This window comes from Clarias gariepinus, chromosome 3, assembly GCF_024256425.1.
Source record: "Clarias gariepinus isolate MV-2021 ecotype Netherlands chromosome 3, CGAR_prim_01v2, whole genome shotgun sequence".
Classification (NCBI taxonomy): Eukaryota; Metazoa; Chordata; class Actinopteri; order Siluriformes; family Clariidae; genus Clarias; species Clarias gariepinus.
In genome coordinates, this window is record NC_071102.1 from 15,391,861 (window position 1) to 15,414,274 (window position 22,414).

General features: G+C 36.8%; 1 protein-coding gene and 1 long non-coding RNA gene across 2 annotated transcripts; both read right to left on the reverse strand.

The window, feature by feature from the left end:
* Nucleotides 1–138: 138 nt before the first annotated feature.
* On the reverse strand, nt 139–19,967 carry tnnt3b (troponin T type 3b (skeletal, fast)). Its single transcript, XM_053491579.1, has 12 exons — nt 19,925–19,967; nt 16,728–16,808; nt 11,337–11,354; nt 10,410–10,428; nt 9,802–9,847; nt 9,483–9,599; nt 6,543–6,620; nt 6,313–6,426; nt 5,359–5,468; nt 5,130–5,220; nt 1,827–1,867; nt 139–384 (listed from the first exon to the last, which is right to left on the reverse strand). Exons 1-12 carry the CDS (start codon nt 19,950–19,952, stop codon nt 348–350), a joined length of 780 nt encoding a protein of 259 aa, XP_053347554.1. The 5' UTR covers nt 19,953–19,967; the 3' UTR covers nt 139–347.
* A 473-nt stretch (nt 19,968–20,440) lies between these two features.
* Nucleotides 20,441–22,000, reverse strand: LOC128518463 (uncharacterized). Its single transcript, XR_008357730.1, has 3 exons — nt 21,855–22,000; nt 20,657–20,758; nt 20,441–20,534 (listed from the first exon to the last, which is right to left on the reverse strand). It is a non-coding gene; the product is annotated as an uncharacterized LOC128518463 (long non-coding RNA).
* Nucleotides 22,001–22,414: the final 414 nt, after the last annotated feature.

Consider the following 22,414-nt stretch of genomic DNA (forward strand, 5'->3'; position numbering starts at 1 on the left):
AAATTTAATTTTCCCAAAATTTTAAATGTTTTCATTTTGTAATCAAGATATTTCATTAGCTTTTACCCTATCAAATACAACAATTTAGTTTTTATTAAAAAACAAAAAAAGATAGCCAACGAGACCATAACACAAAGCTGGAAAGTTTGGGATCTAAAACTTTATTTATACAGAATAGAATGCAAACCATACAATGGTTTCAGAAAAATTGACCTAGAGTAAAATCACATGGTATCTCATCTTTGAGGATCAGTCGAAATTCAGATGTCTGAAGACAATGTGAATGGTTAGAGGAAGCTGAGTAGTTAGGCCATTGCTTCGAATGGTAAAGTTTCTACATGAACAGTCTACTTTCTGCGACGAGCAGCAGCACCCTTCTTGGAGCTGTAATGATAAATGAATACAGAGAGAAAGGGGTTATGATACAATGGCATTTTTATTAATTGTCTTGTACAACTACCATTTAGAAAAGTAAGAATGCAAGGGGAAAAAAGCTTTTATTTTACTTTTGTCTAATTTATTCTGGTTATATTATCCAATGTTTACCTGACAAGTTTTAATGAGCCTGTGCTCACAGTAGTTTTTGTTTCAGGTTTTTGTACTAACCCAATATGGTCTGGTGTCATTGTAGGCCATTGCCTCAGTTGTGTGTTAGAATGCTTTTCTTATTACTGCACTATTAAGGGTAGGTCATGGATGTCTAAGAACTCCTGAAACATGACAAGCGTTAAATATTTATCCAGCAAGATTGTGGCTTAGCTGAGTCTGTAGGGGTGACCTTTAATAAACCATAGGTTGCCAGCATTTTTTAGTATTTGTGACTTCCGTATTCTATCCTAGGCACTTTAGGCAGCACCAAGTCCCATGGCAAGGCTCCATGTCATATGACAGCGATTAGTTTTTACTTTAAGAAAGGATTGTATCATTAGAATTAAATTGAAATATTTTTTCTGTATTTTTTGTTGATAACTGTGATAGGTAGTGTGTTAAAATTAGTACCATCTGCTAGTATCATCCAGAAATTATTAAACAGCAGGAGTCAGGCTTTTAAGTCAGAGTTTAGTTTAAGTTTTCACAGTTCTCTCTGTTGGGATTAATTGACCCTTTATTTCTTTTGTCTTCTTACCTTCCTCATCAACTAAGCTTTTCCTTTATCAGAACTGCTTCTCAGCATTTTTTTTTCCTTTTTTTTATTTTTTTTTATTTTCTAGGATCATTCTGTATAAATACTATACAGTTAAACCTTGGATTGTTAGCATAATTTGTTAGGGAAGTGTTCTTGTATATTAAAGCACACGGACATCAAAGCAAATTACCCCTTAAGAAATAATGGAAACTCAGATCATCTTTCCACAACCACAAAAAAATAATATAAAAATAATTAATACAAAATGTAAAGTAAAACAAACAAACAACAACCTGCACTTTACTTTAAAAAAGAATCCTGAGAGATGTATATCAAGACCTTGCTTGTTTATTAAGTTAAAATTTATTCTAAAAAATGTCTCGTTTCGCAAAACACTTGCAGACCAAGGCACTCGCAATCCAAAGTTCTACTGTATATTTTTAATTAGTTTCGAAGTTTTCCAAATAACCCAACGTGATGTCGACAAGCATGATCTGATGTCAACATGTCACAGAGAACATACAGTTCATTTAAACTTACTGGTACACTTAAACATAATTATATAAATAAGAGGGGTGTCCCTTTAATAGGTGTCCCTATTAAAGTGGCCAATTAGTATATATACTGTAATCTCCATTTAAGAGGTTAAAGGCACAGTAAATAACAATGTGTAAAGTACTTATGTGGGTGATCCACTTACTGCTTCTGCAGCTCATCAATACGGTTACGAAGTGAAATGACCTGAAAACCAAATGAAAACATTTAAAGCTGCCAGAATATTATAATTGCTTCTGCAAAACACACAGTTGCTTTAGAGGCCACTGCCTCAAACAAACACACAGTCAATATTTTTTATTTGAATAAAGCATTTTTAATGTATAATTAGTATCTATTCAATTTATTTTTTCTTTAGTACTGTATAACAGAATTCTTTGACCAATCCATGCAAAATACTAAATTATATGCACAGGTTCTTGTGCAATGCAATATTAAGGCACAAGGCTTGGCTCAAAAAATTAAGCCAAATTTTTTCTAAGCTATAATGTATTTCTAATTAAATCTAATTTCCCCCACCATTTACAAAATCTTATAAACGCCCGTGCTGCCAAGCCTCACTGTCATAATATATCTTCTTCATTCTATCACAGCTTTACATACCTACCTCTTTACACTGACACATTCACCTTACCATTTGTACACTGATAAATGTATACTATCACTTTCATCTTTTTACACTGTATTAACCTTACCAATTTCATACCATTAAGGCTTTGACAAAGCTACCTTCAAATGCTGTCTCCATTACACTACAAATGTAGTTACTAACTAACATGCTATTAACTGTAAAAGACCTGGGAAAATTAAAGTATAGTTTACTCACAAATTATTTCAATACAAACAAGTACTTTTAACTATTACAATTTAACTAAACTTAAAATAAACCATTTTTTCACTTAAACTGCCATAGGTTTTTACAACAAATGCTCTTCTTGATGTAAACCTGCTCCTCCTTCTTTGTAAATCTGGGCATGGAACTGGTACTAAGGGTGCCCAGCAATCTAAGTGGCTGATAAAAAGCCTATCACTGGGTCACCAACATTTAAAAACATCTTTAGTAATTATTTAAAGTAACAATGTTCTGTAGGAGTTTTTATTCCACCACCCCAGGGGTTTCTTGTTTGGTTGTTTAATAATACAAAATAAGTTGATATGGACAACATAATTGTTGTTTAGGCCCTATTAAACGAAAACATGAATTAAAAGTAGGTGAACGTGTGTGATTAGTATTATTACATAAAACATGCACTCTGTAACATAATAAATATCTAATTGCCAAATGCAAGCTTCCAACAAACAGATTCCGGAATCTGACTTAAACTTTTCTTTATGTTTTTCAATTGAAATGTTTATTTACACATTAACTAAAGTTCCACTGTGCCGAATTTGACCCCTCCCGACATCTCCCGATTTCGGTACCTATTCTTTTACTTTTTCAAGCATAGCAATCCCACTTCAGGATTAAAACTAATTCAAAAGGACATAAAAATGACTCTACAGCACATTTTGACTTAAGGCAATAACAAAGTGTTAGAGACATAATTGATAATAAAACCATCCTGTCACTACTGACATGATGCTATTGACTATTAAAAACTTTTACCGAGGTGTTGACAATATCATAACCTTCTCATATCGACCTATAGGCACTGGAGGAATAGGGGATATGTCCTGTCTGCACTCTTTTACATATACAGGTATACTGTGGCAGGAGTGCATGCGCACGAGGCTCCGCCCATTTGTTCTCCACAAGTGAAGAGAAATAATATTCTTATAATCCAGTTTTAATAAACACACATTTACAGTTGTGTCGCAAAAGAAGGCATAATAATTAGAACACTTATAATTGTGTTGTACAGATCAACAACCTATAACAATAAAAGCATTTCATGACTGCAGAAAAGTTACACATTAAAGAGTGTATGAAGGCAGTGAGATAATATAATACAATGAGGGAAAGACATGCCAATATTTCGTATTTTAAAACAGTCATAAACCAAAGCGTGTTTTCCCATAAGAAATAATGGAAACTCAAATTATTTTTTCCACCTGCCCCTCCCCCCCCCCAGAAAAAAATACAAGAAAAACATTAATACAAAATATAAAGTAAAACTAGAGAGAGAGTGTGTGTGTGTGTGTGTGTGTGTGTGTTGGTGCGTGCGTGCGTGCGTGCGTAAAGGGGCACGTGCAAGCTGATACAAAGAAAGAGAGAAAATTGATCTTTAACCTCTCTAATGAGACTTTCTTTTGCTTTACACGTGCGCATGTGTTATTATTATAACACACAACAACAGACACAAACACAAAATAAAAGATGCGCACACACGTAAAGTAAACACTACACGCGCGCACGGATGTTGATTATACCAGTAAGAGACGCGCACTAAAATTATTACCCACAATTCTGCAGCGCAAGAGAAAGAAAAACCATTGGCTCTGTTGTGATTATGTGACGCTCGGCGTCAAAACAAGAAGCACATGAGTGATACATGATCCTCGTAAACCAAGACTTGTTTTTCAAGTCAAAATTTATTAAAAAAATTTATTCTAAAACCATGTTACTCGCAATTCCACTGTACATTTAATGAGGATTTTTGGCTGCTGAATGCTGCAAAATAGGTAAGGACGTGATTAAAACTGATAACAAATGCACATAAAAATCGATAGCAACTTGATAACAGCACTAAAAAATTGATAATAATAATTTTTGATCATGCTCCAATTTTCCTCCCAACACTAACAAAAACGTCAAAATTTACACTAAGCCCAAAAGAGGCTGTAAGAAGCTGTTACTGTCCTATACCAAGCTTGTAACAAATTTGCATTGATGTATATTCAGTAGCAAATTCAGCTCAGTGGAACAGGGGTATTAGTGCTGGAAATTGTCCACTGTCCAGAATGATATCCACATATGGGCTACAGTAATGGCACCTCTACAAAATACTTTATCCGCCAAAATATACAGTACTGAAACGAAAAGACGAACAATATTACCTTATTGTCATCTGTGAGTTTTCTGAAAAAAACTAATACACTATAAACGTGATGAATTACCACGATATCATAATGTTTGAAGTGTGTGTGCACCGCCTCGCTGTAGACAGTGTTCATATCAGTCCCCTTTTTCGCGCTTCTGTATAATGGAAATAATACATAACTATGAGTATTTTTTCCTTTGTTGAGTTATGCACAACAAAACTTTCTATTCACTAATAGGAGCATGTGTGTCTGAAGCTATGCTCTGTCAACAAACATAAATGCGAGATCCGCAAATTTCAATACTGTATATTTTGGCGCTTACTGTACTTCTTCATATTTAATGCATCTGATAAATGTATATCACTATTAGCATCTGCAAAATAACCTTTATGTACTTTATTACTATACTGAAATGTTTAATTACCTTTTGGTCTGATACAGAAAATAATTATTACACAATTCTCACCTCATATTTTTGTCTCTTTAGCTTCTCAATGTGGTCAAATTTTTCAGATTCAAGATTGTACATCCAGTCCCACAGCTCCTTGGCCTTATCCCTACACACACAATTATGTTTTATGTAACTGAACATCATTATTATTATTATTATTATTATTATTATTATTATTATTATATACAGTATAATAGTTTACACTTTATTTAAAAGAATGAAAAAAAAAAGCATGCGGACAGACCTCAGCTTGTCTTCATTCAGATGATCAATGTTTAGGGGCTTGCGTCTTTCAGCCAAGATCTTTCTTTTTTTCTCTCTCTCTGTCTGTTTCTTTCCCTTCTTTTGGTCAGCCTGTATCAAAAAATGGTAATTTTGTGAACTGAGTACAAATAAATCAAAGTCATTAGGTGTGCACTGAATTACATTTTATCATCTCAGAGAATAATGTTTATTTTTCACTGATTAGGACTTATGATGATGACTAGCCAGGATTTGAAGTAGGTTTTAAATAGGTGGAATATCAGCCATATGTCATCAGAAGCTAATTTAAAATAAAATAGGCAAAATACAGTATATTTTGATGTATCCACAGTACTTACAGTACGCTATATAAGTACCCTATTTATGCTCAAACATAATGTTCATTAAAAAAAGACCTATTATAAAAGTTCATTTTGTTAGACATGATAGGGGATTTTAATATGTTTATGCAAATATATATGTGTTCATATAAAACATGTGAGAAAAAGCATTTCTGTATGTCATAATTAAACTTTACAGCAGTTTGTAAAGTTTAATTATGACATACAAAAAATGCATTAGGAATTATGAAAAGTAGGGAAAATTTGCATAGACCCTCCCCTAGCTCATTGCTCAGTTCCACTCAGCTTTGTCCAGCTTTGACCTTCTCTGATAGCCATTTTTATTTTAGACTCTGTAAACAACAAGATGGCACTAAAGTCACTTCACATCAAATCATCTGTTGGCTGTTTAAAATAACACAAGTATCTTAAAGCTGCAATATGAACATACTTTGACATTTTGAGGACTCCTTTGACTCATGTTACCTTATATAAAAGTATAATAATTATTGCTTTCCATTAAGAAACACTCAATTAGCTAAATTATTAATGTGCACCAAGTCTATCATTTAGTATTCCCCTTTAGATATGTACATTTTGTAGGGCAGTGATACCTTCTGCAGGTAGCTACTGTAGTTGGAGCCCATGCTTGTCAGAACAGATTTCTTCTTGGCATCATCCTCTGCCTTCTTCTTTGCATCTGCCTCCTCCCTCCTCAGCCTTTCCTCCTGTCACACATATGTATATTTATTGATTTTTAAGAAAATATAACATTTGCCTTATTTAAATAAAAAAATTTAACATATTTTTATTGATGTGCAGGAATCTACAAGATGTAACCCACCTCACGTCTTGACTGACGCTCTTTGTCCTGTTCAGCACGGATCCTCTGCTGGTCTGATCTCTCAGCCCTACGTTTCTCCTACATGCACACAAACATGCACACATACAGACTAATACAATAGTTGTCTTATTTCAGTTTTTTTTCTTTATTTTAATTATTTTCAACATTGCACATTAATACTGAGGACATCCAAATCATAATTTCTTGCCTCCTTAATTCTTAGTTAGTATAAATCCAGATTATGGCAAGAAAAATTGAGTTCAGTTAAGATAAACGAAAGACCATAGTAACGTTAATAAATGAAGGTTAGTCAATCGGAAAAATTTTAAGAATATTAAATGTATGCCTAAGTGCTGTCGCCAAAACCACCTAATTCTATGATGAACTGCACTTTTACACGTCTGAATAGGATACATTTAAGACCAGCCTTAGAAATTGCCGATTTACAGCACCTCAGATATGCTTCTTGTAGTTTAAGCATGAGACATATTTCAAAGTCCACTGTTCAGAATAGATATATCAGAGTTTATATATTAAATTGATCAACAGCAGATATGCCTGTTTGTTGGTTTGGAGCAGTGGTTCTCAAAGTGTGGGGCGCGCCCCACTAGTGGGGAATAGAGATATGACAGGTGGGGCGCAATGAACGGGAGGGAATTAGTGGAAAATAATAGGAAAGTACCTATTCTAATTCATGCTTTTCTTTATTGATTTTTTTTATCTTTATTTTCTTTATCGGACACTCGAAACTAAATAATGACACACAAAGAAATGGATTATTAATACAAGTAAATTAAAATAACATCAGAGAAAAAGTGGAACCATAGTGCAACAATAACGGTTTAACGTCGGCATGTTGATTGCAGAGGAACAATATATAAGGAAACATTCGGTATTATATATGTCATTTCATTTATTTCAATGTGTATGCTGATGTTTCTGTGTTTTTGTTAAACATTAATATTTTATCAGGCAGTACTAGTCTGGCATTTCTAGTTTCTAGTGCGGCAACAAAGTTGCTTTTTAATCCTTCAGGCGCTGAACAAAAGGGAAGATCAATATCATTCTACGCTTTTTGTTGGTGTGCGGCATTTAGCGATGATCCCTAAATCACTTGTTGCGCCGTAGAGAATAATGGTGTTTATGCTTTTAAACATGTATAATTTAAGGCGAATGTAGCTTAAAGACAATGAAGAGAGGAAATATATGTGGGTATCTTTTTTGCAGGTTTATTTACGCAGCTATTGAATTCGGAGATGCGAATATCAAACTAACTTTACCGCCGTCACAAACAGGTGTTATGCACTAAAGTGCCCCCCTGCCACGGATTGCCCAAACCCACCCCCAACACATACACACGTAATATCTATCAAATATTATATTAGGACATACATTCAAAGGTTTATTATAATCAAATATATTATTACTATTATAATTAACCCTAGGCACGTGACACACTTCGAGACGATTAATACAAATCCCCCAAAATGATTATTTTATGGCACATTTATTTTGCAGGGGTTTGTCAATGTACAAATAACAAATTATTTATCACAAATTACACTAAATATTGTTTGTGGTGAAAAATTACAGGAAATTATTTTTATTATAAAATAAGCAATATAAAAATATACATGTGGTATATGAAAAAATATATAATTTATATATTTTGCCCCCTATACAACCTTTTTTTTTATATTGCTTACTTTATAATTAAATTCATTTGTTATAATTTGTAATTTGTAAACCATAAACCTATGAATTTAGGTGGGCAATCCGTGGCCTAGGTCGGGGGCATTTTAGACAATAACACAGTAGCGTACTGTATGTAGTGAGCATAATAACATCAATGGATACATTTGTTACATGGACCACAAATAAGCAGGTGATTCAGCACTATCAGCCCAATCAACCAAAGATCCAGCCGAAAGGAAAACATGATGAAGCCTATGTTGCGCTTGAATTCATGGTGGGGATGGTAAGGGCAGAGGAGAGACCTCTGTGTGTTTTGTGTCTTAAACCGCTGGCAGCAGACAGCATGAGACAAAGTAGGAAGACACTTATCGACAACATCTTTTTTTGAAAGAAAGCTCTAGATAAGTGACGAAGTAAGCCTGTTATAACAATTGCACGTGTATTTTAGTTTTGAACTTGGTGTTATTTGATCTTATCGGTTTAGAAATTGATATTTCAATAAATAGTACACTTGGCCGTTTTCGTTATCATTTTGTTGACAAGTGGGGCTTGAAAATTCGCCCACCCTCTCAAGTGGGGAATGACAGAAAATGTTTGAGAACCACTGGTTTGGAGCATTCAGGTGTATGTTAACACAGGTTTAAAAGTGGAAGCTGTAAGCAATGGTCTTTGAGAAGCAATTGTTGTTGCATCAATTTGAAAAGGGTTGTAAAACAATTTCCAAACAATTTAAAGTTCAAAGTTTGACAGTAAGAAAAATTTAAACAGTCAAAACTTTGGCCAATCTTCCCAGGAGGGGACATCCCAGCACATTCACCCCAAGGCTAGACCATACATTGCTCAGAGAAATGCAAACAAACACAAGAGTTACATCACAGACTCTACTGAACATGTTAAATATTAAAGTCCATAACAGCACATTTAGACAAAGACTGAACAAGTTAGGTTAGTAGGGTTGCCAAGAAAAGCTACTTCTGTCTAAAAAGATTATGACACAAGGCATCTGAAGCAATGTCTTTTGGACAAATGAGACCAGTCAAGTTGTTAGATCGTAATGCCCAGCGCCATGTTTGGGGAAAAACAAACAGCATTTTAGCAGGAACAATGCAGTCAAAAAGACAATGATGACCACCAGAGTATTGCAAGGGCAAATATAAGGCCATCTGTCTGACAGTAAAAACTTTTTCAAAATTGGGTCATGCAAAAGGACAATAATACAAAGCACACCAGTAAATTAACACTTACAATTCTCTCTTTCAGAGCAATAAGCTCCTCCTCTTCCTTTTTCCTGCATTCAAAGTGGGCATCGATGAGTGTCTGCAGCTCAATGAGATCCTTATTCTGACGTTTTTTCTGGATGTCCTGTTGCACACATCCATACACACATACCCACACATATGTTGAAAACTTGTCTTAAAGCAAACATACTGGTAATTCCAGCTATATATATATATATATATAGAGAGAGAGAGAGAGAGAGAGAAAGAGAGAGAGAGATAGATAGATTGATAGATCAATAGATAGATAGATAGATAGATAGATAGATAGATAGATATTGACTTACATCAAAATCTACTTTATCTCCTTCTGGGATTTTTGGTGCACTGGGTCTGAATGGACAGAGATCACACACACACAAAAGAGAATGACTTACGGCTTTTTGATCGGCTTTAGTTTTGAGAGCTTCTACTTAAAAACATTATACTGTACACTGCCCGACCTTATAGGGGACCTCCTTTTTCTTTATCACCTAACGTTTAAGATCTCTTAATTACGATCATTCAAAAATAATTCTGATTACACTTCTTCCTTTAAGATGATGGTTGACCATTTTGTATCTCAATTTAGTAGCTTTAGCAATCTCCTTTTTTGTTTTTTGCTTGATGCAAGCTAAGAATTCCCTTCTGAACAGAGTAATATCTTTGCCATAACTACAGGATAGGTCTTCTGACATGGAAATAAGGAGGTAATTACTGCATCAGTTAGGGTTAAATAACTTGTTGACAGCTGAAACATATTAATGACTGCAGTAATTCAAATAAAAGGCTTTTACCTATTGGCTATGTTATATAAAAGTGTTGACTATTTTTGGCCGGGCAGGGTATATTTCATTGATTTATTAGAAGAGCACTTTATTAAGTTATTGTACTAAAAAGTGTAACATTTACCTACCTGTATTTTGGCTTTTCCTCTATATAAGAAGATGAAACAAGAAAAGGGTTCAAATAAAATTATTTTGCAAAGTTTGTTTATAATTATCTAATAATCTGTAACAATAGATTTTATTATTAAATAAAATGTTTCATTAAACCCCAAGGCAACTGGTTGGAACTGATAATGTTGAGTAAAGTTATAAAGATAATGTTGGAAAATATCAATATTTTGGAATATTTTGGAATTGTAATTTTACAAACAAAAAAAAAAAAAGAGGTATTGAGAGAAAATAAAAAGTAATAAATTTTAAGAGAAGGTAATAAACATTTGCTACAGCCCTGCAGACACAACAATCTTAAATGTCAGCTACAGTAATACACAAATGCACTGACAGACACAAAGCTTGTGATTCTAGCTTTTGATTGGTATAATTGTGTGTGAGTATAATTTTATAAACTCAAGCATTATGATTTTCACTGGTCTACCAGTTTGGTTATCCACTATTTAGGGGATGAAACAATAAAAAACATTAAACATGTGTCTAATAACCTGGAAGTTGTTAAATAACCTTAATCATCTGACCTGAAATAAAAGTTCAAAATCAGCAATGAGCAATATTTCAAGCTCAGAATATAAATGTGTTCTCCAATATTGTGGCAGATTTCATGCAAAATGAAAGCAAGGCTGACATATGTAAAGGGCTAAATGTAAATGTGAGCACTGAATATTCCTTCACCCTTTTTCACCTTCCCTATATATTTGCCAAAGTGACTGTGTCACCTGTAAATTAAAAAAGTGAAAAGTTTAACAAGACTTATACAGATATACTGTATATTTTTTCCAAATATTCTTGTATGTCCTTTCACACAATGGTGACATTTTCCTTTACTCCATCAACAAACAGAATTACTTTACAAATGTACTGTAAGAAAATTACCAACATACCTTCCTCTTCATAGGCCTCTGCATGCAGCAAACATTGAAAGCAAAAGCAGAACAAATAATATTAGCTAGACATGGTGCTATTTTAAACAAACCTGTACTTCTTTTTTTACACATACACTGCTGTGTTGATGTAGAAAAAAAGGTCATAAAGAGATTTTTATATATTAAAACACCACTGGCATTATTAAAAAAAAAATAAGTGTTGTTATAGTGACATACTTTATTACCATGTAATTATTTATATCATCATCAATTTATTATCATATTTCTGTATTATGAAACTGCTACAAAAAAGACCACAGCCACTATACCAGAAGTCTCACTCACTCATTCTTTATATAATTTTCTCCTGTACAGGGTCATGTGAGGCCTGGAGCCTATATCAGGGGACACGAGCCACTAAGCAGGAGAGTCCCTGGGTAAGGTGTCAATCCATTGCGGGGCACACAAGCACACACACTCACACAATTACTCACATACTACCGCAATTTGGAAATGGCAGTTAGCCTACTGTGCTAGTCTTTGAAATGTGGAAGAAAAGTCCTCCAAGAATGTCGAAGTACTGTACCTGGAGCAAACCCACCAAGCATGGGGAGAACATGCACACACCACCCAAACAGAACCATGAAGCAACAACCAACCTCTTAAACCTAAAGATATGAGGCCACAGTGCTAACTACTACGCAAATACCAAAATTCTTTTAAAGTTACTGGTGAAATATGAATTCATATTTCATGAGTCAAAAGGTTTTTCTTCCATTAAAAGCTTTTTGCTTACACCATTAGGAGCAACATTCTTTAGTTTTCCAGGGTGTCAGTTATTTGCTATATGCCTCTTCTATAGTGGAAGAGGTACTAAAGCGGCAAAAAAGAAGACGTATTTGATTATAATCTTATTGATATAATGCTTAAATAATGTATTGGTTTAGAGCCATAACTGGTGGATTTTTGTTGGTTTGTTTGTTTTGTTTTCTGCAGATTGATTGTAGAGTACCCCTGAATAATGTTTCAGCAATTATATGCTTTATTATTATTATTATTATTATTATTATAATAAGAATATTACCAATAAAGTGTTCCCTTTCAAAAGCTACACTCGATGCTGCGCGAAAGCGCTATGGGAAACGATTCCTCGTGACCGGTTGTGAAGCACGTGTGTGTCAAACACGCCAAATATTTTGGCATCTATAACCTCAGGCAGGTGACGTCAACCGATGAGGTGCACCTGGAGGTTATAAATAGGCATGAACCGGAAACACCCTCAGATCATTTTCTCTTCAGGATCCATGTTGTGTGTGTGCGTGTGTGCAAGCATTTGAACAGAAAGCGAAAATAGAAGTGTCTTACTACTCACCAGAAAGATGGCCGAGTAAGACACGAGTCCGTCCCTTCGTGTAGAAGAATATCTCGCTGAGGGCGATCTTCGCGTTTCTGTCTGAGTGTTTGGGGGAGGAGCACGCTATCTCGGGCTTCAGGGAGCAGGTAAGTATTGCGATTTTCTCCCTATTAAAGTCCCGCGCGCTCGGGTTCGCCGTTTTAAAGTGAAACCGCGACCCGCAGCGCATTTCTGGCGTGCAGTCTGGCCGAGGTGCGCGAGACAGGATTTTCCTTTTCTCTCGCTCTCTCGCCGGATTATGAGTCTTTTACCTTCCACTTCTCCAGCGCGCTTCGGCGCTTCTGGTGAAGGGGGGAAAAACTTTCTCTCTCGCTCCCGCGGAGATGGAAACTATCACTCCAGACCGCTCCTCTAGTGATGAGCCGGTGTGTTAGTTTGTGTTAGAGGTGGTAACGCGCGGTCCGACGCGTACACCTCGATTCGCGGTAAAAATAAAAATAAATAAATTAAATAAATCCCCCAAACGCTCACGGTCAGCCGACAGGTGTCTGTCGGGTGGCCGGAGGAGGAGGGGCCTCAGTGATGGCCCCTCCCCTCCTGGCGACCTCCATGAGTTAACTCTTTCATGGAATAAGCCATATTTATCCTGTGTTTTTGTGCTATTGACATTTGGTTTGTTCCAATGTCATGGATGAAAGCGCGGTCCTTTATGATGATGTCCCAGATCAGAGAGACGCTCACGGGCTATCTCTCCCCTGGGAGCTCATCCTCTTGGGAAAAATCCACACTCCCTACCAAGCGTGTAGACTAACATCTTCGTTGGTGGGAGAAGATTTTTCAGGCAGCAGGTCAGCCTGGTGCAGCCCTGCACACGATGGCTTTGCAGGCAGACCAGACTGACCTACTGAGAGCTGCACCTTTTAGAGCGGCTGGCAGCGGGGAACCTACTGCCAGCTATGTCTCTTTAGGTACGAAGCTATGAAGAGGACCAGCATCCTTAGGAGGCCGTGGTTCAATCTCCGCCACCATTGGTGTTTCGGAGAGCAGCGGTCTCCAGTGACACACCCATCTAGCCGAGGTGTTAAAGTTCGTGCACCTTTAGAGAGGCTGGCAGCGGGGAACCTACTGCCAGCTATGTCTCTTTAAGCACGAGGCACTATAAAAGACCACCACTCTCAGGAGACCGGTGTTCAATTCCCGCCGCCACTGGTGTTTCGGGAGACAGCGGTTTCCAACAAAGTGTTAGGTGCTCGGTTTCCTCCTGTCGTGTTTTCAGGACACCAAACACCTAACAGCCACCACCATCACCACCACTCCTCTGCCTAGCTGAGCAAAAAGCTACCGCCCCTTTGGAGAAGCTGGCAGCGTGAAAGCTACTGCCAAGCATGTCTCCTGGACTACAAGATTCAGCCATTGTGTTTCTACGGCGTGGGTTTCCACCTCCGTGAAACCACAGTGAGCACCTCTGTTAATTCAAATCACAGGCTGGCTGGCAAAGGGGGCCATAGCGCATGTTCCCCTCCCAGACGAAGCCATCCGGCGCCAACACGCGCCCTAGCTCACCTATCTTTCTCTTCAGGGCAGAGTTCTAACGCCCAAAAGCGTTCTCCTTCCTGCACGAGATATGAGCTTGAGTGTCATGCGGAATCCGAGCGCAAGGCCGGCACAGCTGTTTCCTGCGTGCGCCAAATTCCATACAGCACTCCAAAAGAGTATAAGCTAGGCCAGGTGGTAACATTACTGCTCCCAGAGTGGTTTCAGTGGTGGCTAAGTGCCGGGGGATTTCATCTAAGGGCCAATCCCCAGAGGCAACAAGGGTTACGCGCCGGGAGCTTCATACCCTTTCTATGTGGTTCAGACCCTCGTCCTTGACTCTGGGTCCCACTCTAGGTCCGTGCTGTCGTCGCGAGTTGCTAACGGCAGACGTTTTTCCCTTAGGGGCCGGAGCGCAACCTTAGATGGCCGCCCAGCCCAAGGGAGCTGGAGAGGTCATCTTCTCGTGTGGCACATAAATTGCCCCGAAACGATGACTCTATTTCTGGCCCTGAAATACTCCCTCCAGCAGTCAGGAGGTTAACATGTCCTAGCGTGGAAAACTACACTAGGACATGGCAAAACATGCAGACCCAGTCCACTGCCGAACTGCTTCAGTGCTGGAGCTTCTGCAAGAAAATTGACTGATGGGGCTGGTGGAAAGCACCCCTTAGTTGCAGGCTTATTCACGGGCCTCATCAGCCTTCTTATTGTGCTTAGGCTTTGCCATTGGCTAGCTAGAGCTATTCTGCATCCTCACCCAGCTATCTTCTGCAGTTGTCTTCGAAGCTTCTGTTCTCCGCCGTTACAGCCACGGGGCAGTAAGACTTCATTAACTGCGTCTAGTTCATGCTCATTAGGATTTACAGTACACCACCGCACTAGCCAGTGGCGTAAATCAGAGCAGATTTCATATGTCTTGGGGCCGCAGCCGGAGGGCAGCCGCCATTAGACGAGTTGGGTTAAAGATGCTAGCGCTCTAGCCTAGGAGTACAGGAGAAATTCTGTCCCTCGGGACCTTTTACACTCCAGCCCAACTATCTTCCACAGTCGAAGCCTTCTGTCCTCCGCCGCTAGCTCCGGAGCAGTTAAGACTTCAGTCGCTGTGTCCAGCTCATGCTCTTCAATTTACAGCGCACCTTTGCATTAAGCCAGGGCCGTAAATTAGAGCAGGGTTTCATACGTCTTGGGGGCGCGGCCGAAGGGCAGCCGCCATTAGACGAGTTGGGTTGGAAATGCTAGTGCCCTAGCCTAGGAGGACAGGACAAATTCTGTCCTTCAGGATCTTTTACATTCCAGGACATAAAACATGTAGACCCAGTCCGCTGCCAAACTGTTACAGTGCTGGAAGTTGCTGCAAAAAAAAAAAAAAAAAAAGCCGTTCTGCATTTTTACCCAACTATCTCCCACAGTTGAAGCCTTCGGTCCTCCGCCGTTAGTTCCGGAGCAGTAAGTCTTCATTCGCTGTGTCCAGCTCATGCTCTTCAATTTACAGCGCACCTCTGCATTAAGCCGGGGCCGTAAATTAGAGCAGGGTCTCATATGTCGTGGGGCCGCGGCCCAAGGGCCGCCGCCATTAGACGAGTTGGGTTAAAGATGCTAGTGCTCTAGCCTATGAGGCGCGTGGCATACTTCGCCTCTAGTGACCAGGGCCGTTCGACCAGGAAGCTTGCCTTTGTCTATTGCTCCGGCAGGAGGGGCTTCCAAAGATGGCATGCGGCAGGCTGCCTTTCCGCAAGACATCGGTCAGGCGTCATGGTTTGATGCCATGCTTACGGGGTCTAGGACTCCTTGGGGGTACTGTGCGCACACGACACAACCCTGGGGGTCCAGACACTTGCAGTGCGGCGGAGTGGGTATTCTCGTTCCCATAGCGCTTTCGCGCAGCATCGAGTGTAGCTTTTGAAAGGGAACGTCTCGGGTTACTTTGCTGTAACCCTGTTCCCTGAAAAAGCGGGAACGAGATGCTGCGCTACAATGCCGCACTGCATGCGTGACTGGACATCCTTCAGACAAAATTGACCTGAGGGTGTTTCCGGTTCATGCCTATTTATAACCTCCAGGTGCACCTCATCGGTTGACGTCACCTGCCTGAGGTTATAGATGCCAAAATATTTGGCGTGTTTGTCACACACGTGCTTCACAACCGGTCACGAGGAATCGTTTCCCATAGCGCTTTCGCGCAGCATCTCGTTCCCGCTTTTTCAGGGAACAGGGTTACAGCAAAGTAACCCGAGACGTTTTTGTTTATTAAATGTAGGCTATTAACCCCACTGAAACACACTGCAAAGCACATATTATTGCCAGCAGCAAAGACACTTATATTTGTCAGCCACTGTCCTTTATCAAATTTTACTTTACATGAGCACTTATGAAGAGGTGGTACTTGTGGTAGTGAATAAATCATCTAGATATTTTGATAACTATTGGGTATTAGGTTGACCTGCCCTGTTGGGAAACTGTAGTTCAGGTTTTAGGTGAGAATAGGTAGGAAAGGATGAATGAATATCTATGCCACATACCTTCCTCATGCACCTCTGGTTCTGTCTCAGGTTCTTGCTCGGGCTCAGCCTCTGGAGCTACCTCTACATCTAATACCTCTTCTAATGCAACATGCAGTGAAAGCAATCAGGAGAAAGAATGCGGTGACAGCAATTTAAATGAAAAACAGCATAGTTAGTTATAAAAGATTAATTAAAAAGTCAGGGAAAATAGGAGAAAAATTTAAATGAGTAAGTTTGAGCACAAATGGATGATAAAGAACTGACAAACCAGACTCAAACAGTTTCCAGAGTTAAACAAAACATGTAAAAACTCTCACAAAGTTTGTTTTAGTCACACAGTCAACATAACTGTGAATATCACACTGATTGCAGTTAGCACACCTGATCTGAAGCTAGAACTGTTAAATATTAGATATATAACTCTTATATCTAAGGTGGTTATTGTTAATGAAAGTATGACTGATCAGGAGTTGAATTCCGGGTTTTTAATAAAACATGGATTAAATCAAATTAGAATGTAGCATTAAAATAAGCTACTCCCGGATTCAGTTAAATACATCAGCCTCATCTACCTAGTAAAAAGCAAACTGTCAGAGTAATTTTATTAAGTTTCCCCAAAAAAATCCTAGACTCAAATTAATTGTGTTGGTTGTTCTTTATACTAACATAACATATACCCACAACCAAATCTCCTTTGTGGATTCTGTTATTATTATTTATTTATCTGTTATTTATTTATATTTAAAAACAGACTCACAAGGCATAATCTGAAATATGAGAAATTCGCATATTTTAAATTTGCATATTTCTTCTCAAACCTACTCAGAAAAAAGAAAAAAGAACTAGCACCATCATATAACAATCACAATGCACTGTAAAACAGGAGCTAAAATACCACTACATAAAGGGTATCAATCTAAATTACAAACGGCATGAAAGAAGAGCGCCCTGAGCTAAAGAAAGGCTTTTAGTGTCACCAGGTCAATGTCAGTGATACTGACCCCTAGGGGGGCAGTGGTAGCTCAGAGGGTTAAGACACTGAGTTACTGATCAAAAGGTTGGCGGCTCCACCAGGTTGCCATTGTTGGGCCCTTGAGCATGGCCCTTAACCCTATCTGCTCCAGGGATGCTGTATCATGACTGACCCTGTGCTCTGACCCAGGATACGCTGGGATATGCGAAGAAAGAATTTTACTGTACATGTATATGTGACAAATAAAGCCTTAACTTGAAACTTATTAAGGGTAATAAAAAATAATTGTAGATTCTTATTTAATACTATAGCAAAATTAACTAGGAATAACAAAAATTTTAAAACAAAAATTACAAGCAGTTATCAGGCAAATCACATTAGGCGAAACAGAAGCACTGAGACAGCACTGGTTATAATGGGACACAACCTACTATATATATTCGCCCAATATAATTTTAAGAGTGATGCAATTTTGATCCTACTTTTAAATAAAGTAGTAAGAGCAATTTATCAACATTCCTAAAACAGGAAATCACTTCACCTACACCAATACTTAGGAGAGCTCCGGAGATGTCCGAACTGATTAGCAAAAGTGAGAAAATGGCATCTTAGGCAGAGACGTGCGTGGAGGAGAGGTGTTTTAGTAACATTAAGGGACAGGGAGATCAAAGATACGTTTGGACAAAAATGAAAAAAAAAATTTTAAACACATACTGTATGTGGTATGCAACTCATAATTAACGAAACGATTTCATATGCTATCTCTGCAAATGCCTGCTGCTTTATTTTTTCTTTGGTAACAGCAAGGATACAGCGTATAAACAGTGATGAATTGGGTTTGTCACAGCCAACATGATAAATTATGAATCTTTGCTTTTACGGCACCGCAGATCATGTGCAGATTCATAAATTTCTAAATATTTCTAATTATTTCTAAATTTCTAAATATTTATATTTATATTTTTTTTTATATGAAATTATTTAAGTGTTCACAACAGTTTTTTTTTTAGATTCTCTTTTATAAGCCTTTATAAGCAAAAATTCAGAAAAGAAAGGAGCAGATCATGGGCATAGATCTGTGCAGTGTTTGAAACTGGAACTGAAGTGTTTGGGTGCTCTCTTTACCCATTAATGAAAATTAAGTGGCTGACTGCCTTGCATCCTCTCACTTATATAGTATCATAGCTACAGTAGTCTTGCTGGAATCCCTGCTTGTCTACACAAAACATACATTAGTCTTATCTATTATGTGACAGTGAGCATATCTTTCTCTTTCTCTCTCTTTCTCTGTCCCTGTTAAGCTTAGATACCAGTGATCCTGACCCCTTCTGCTCTCAATAACTGCCTGACTTATCCAAATGTCCTACTTTTTTTGAGTTCGCATTACTTGCAAACCACTTACTATTGTGGATGATGTCCCTAAATATTATGTTTTTAGGAAACATGTGAGGACAATTCCTCCTGTCCGGACAATGTCCGTTACTAAAATTATAATATAAATACGTTTTTTAAATTAACAATCATGAGATTCCTTTGTACACAAAATGTGTTCTATGATATTTTCTATATATGTTCTATATAGATCTATTCTATGCTAGAATTAATATTTCTGCACATACAATGATGTCATAGAGCAAAACTAGGGTAGTAGTACATTCATCCCTTTTTAATTATTTCGATCCAAGTCCTATCATTTGGTAAACTTTATAAGTTTATAAGCTTTATAAGCTTTCAGACTGATTTATTTAAGCATTTGATAAGATTGTAGAGGCACATTTTTTAGTAAAAACACCCTTGCGTCTTACATAACCATTAGTTTTGTCCCTAGTAGGTAAATAATTACATTTAAGCAGCTGAAGATTTTATGCTCTAATTTTAGGTTAGGTTAACAGCCAGCTGAAGGTCTTACATTTGAAAGCTTCCATAGAGACTAGATAAGTGTGCTAAATTTAGCTAGTTTGCAGATTCTATATTGGCACCACAGACCACTTGTTCAGTTAGGTCCAGTATTAAATTTAAACTTCTCTTTTATAGCCACACAAAACAAAGTTAGTTAAGGTTAGTTAAATACATTATTTCAAGCATTATTTGTAAAAATGTTTTAACCATTGTTATTTGATTTTCTAAGACTGAATACCAGACAAAGAAAAATACAGTGCAATTTGAAGTAAGGCTTCTTTTATATATTAGAGGGGAAATCAGTGTCATGTAAAATCTATATCTTATTTAGTTTTTTTTTTACCTTCCTCTTCAACCTCTTGATTTTTCATGAAAAAATGTAAAATGAACACACAAAATGAACAATATAATTGATATTTCTTTAGTAAAATTAGCCTTCATATATAATCATTTACTCAGCAGTCTCAGTGTTTTTCCAAATATAACACAGCCTAATTTATTATTATTTTATTGTAATTAAGAATTAAATAACTAATGATAACAGCCCAGAGGACTTAAATAATCTGTGACCTTTAGTGTAGCAGAACAGGCTGTCCCCATAGATGATAATGACCTGATATTTTTCAATGAATGTTGATATATAATGTTCTAATATCAGCAGAACAATATTCCATATAAAAATTACATCTAAAAACTTAAACATAATCTTAATTTTATATTTAAAATGTAGATAGGATATTGTATGATATTCAGATTGCTTTTATGATATATTTATAATTTTTCAAAATGCTTGATTATTAGTTAGCTAAAATTGTAACAGTGTGCCTACATTTTAAATCACAACAAGAAAGCCAATATATTGTTAATATAAATATCAATGCTACTCCTTTTACTGAGAAGAAAAAAAAGAACAAGAAAAAAGGAAGAAAAAAATCAACTCACCCTCAACCTCACTGAAACAAAATGAGTAAATAAACATTGAGTATCATCTAAACACCTTTTCAATTGAATGAAGCAAAAAAATATAAAAAAATATAATATAATAAAATATAAAAAAGTACAAAAATATACTTACACATCCTCTGTGTCAGACATAATGTTTACAGACTTTACACCTAAAGACTTAAGGGAGAGACAAAGTTCCTTATATGTAACAATATCTTCCTGTAATATGTTCCTAGAGATATTGTACATAATTTGAGGTTAGAATTTACCTCATGATACCCTGCTATTGCCACAAAGAAAAAATAAGTTTGTATAGTTGTAAAGCGACTATTAAATAATGAACTGACTAATTATAAATAAATACTTTAAATAGTATAATATTGCTGTTCCCATTCACAATACTTTAGGCATTTTTAGAATTGTAGTATAAGTAAGTATTTAGACACTATGAAGAGTTCCAGCTCTTTAACACTATAATCAATCAAGTAATTATGCAGAGAATTCTTGCATACAAGGGCTTTACTGCCATTCTAGGTTGTGTTCTGTATCTTGGAGCCTTGATGCAGCTGCTGAAATTTTGGGAGATTATCAGGAGATCATTTATCCTCGATCAACCCCTCCACCATTAACATTGTTGACATTTAAGGACATAGCCTTTAACAACATTTATCAAATTAAATGAAAGATGATATTATGGGCCATATTATTGAACATTTAAAATTAGAACAATAGGTTGAATTGGTTTATGTAACTAATTAAGAAAAGGTGACCAGTTTTTTTTTTTTCTAATTCCTTTAATATAGATTCTTTCAGTTAAAAATAGGACTGAGAGAAGTTCACAATAAATTGATTTAAAATTGTGTAATTTATTATTTGTATTATTTACATAATTTTGATATCTGGCCCTTGCTGTCACTACTGTCAATGCTGACATTGAAATTATATCCAACAGATCATTGCCAGTACAATAGTGTGATTAGCCATAGTGATTGCCTTATAATCCCACAGCAAATATGCATTGTCTACAAAGGATGTAGAGTGTTTTAATGATAAAGTGATACTCTTATTTATTAATTTTAGATTAGGTCACACGATGACCCTTAATTCCTGAGGTTTAAAACATTTGAATATCTTATAAAACTACTATATTAACTATAATAACTTAATAATAGTAAAATCATAAAGACAATAATGTCATTAAAAATAATATAATTAATCCTCATTAATTATCATTACAAGACTAAAATAAGCTAAACTCGACAAATTAAAGAAAACTAAATGAATAGACTTTATCTAAACTAAAGATTTTAACATCTTTGGAATCTTACCTCAGAGATGCAGCAAGAGGAGAGTGTCAAGGACTGCTGTTCTGCAAACGTCTTTGCTTATTTGACCCTATGTTATACTGATACTTAATCTTCTAAGAAACCGTATTGGCTGAGAAGGTCAGACAAGCAGTTGGGTCAGATTTGCATCTTCAGAACCACCCTTAAGCATGGTGCAACTAACCCCCAAGCTCAATAAGGATATCAAAAGAATATACTGGATGGAAGGAGGGTCAAGTTTGAACAGCTGAAATGTCTCATTGCTATATCTGTCATAATACAAGAAGAGCAAACATAAGGCCAAGCCAATAAGGAACCCTGGAGCTTTTACACATCAGGCACGCATGCAGAAAATGCCTCTCAGAGTTTTAAGGACATACAAAACTCTCTCTTTGTTTTTTACTACATACAACTTAATATAATTCAAAATGAATGCCTGTGATATATGGATTTTAAAATTATGTCAAATGAGTATGTCAAACAACCACATGTCATAAACAAAAAACTACTGTCATCTTTAATAATGCTAAGCAAAAAATGGTGATTTGTGGTTATTTTAATTT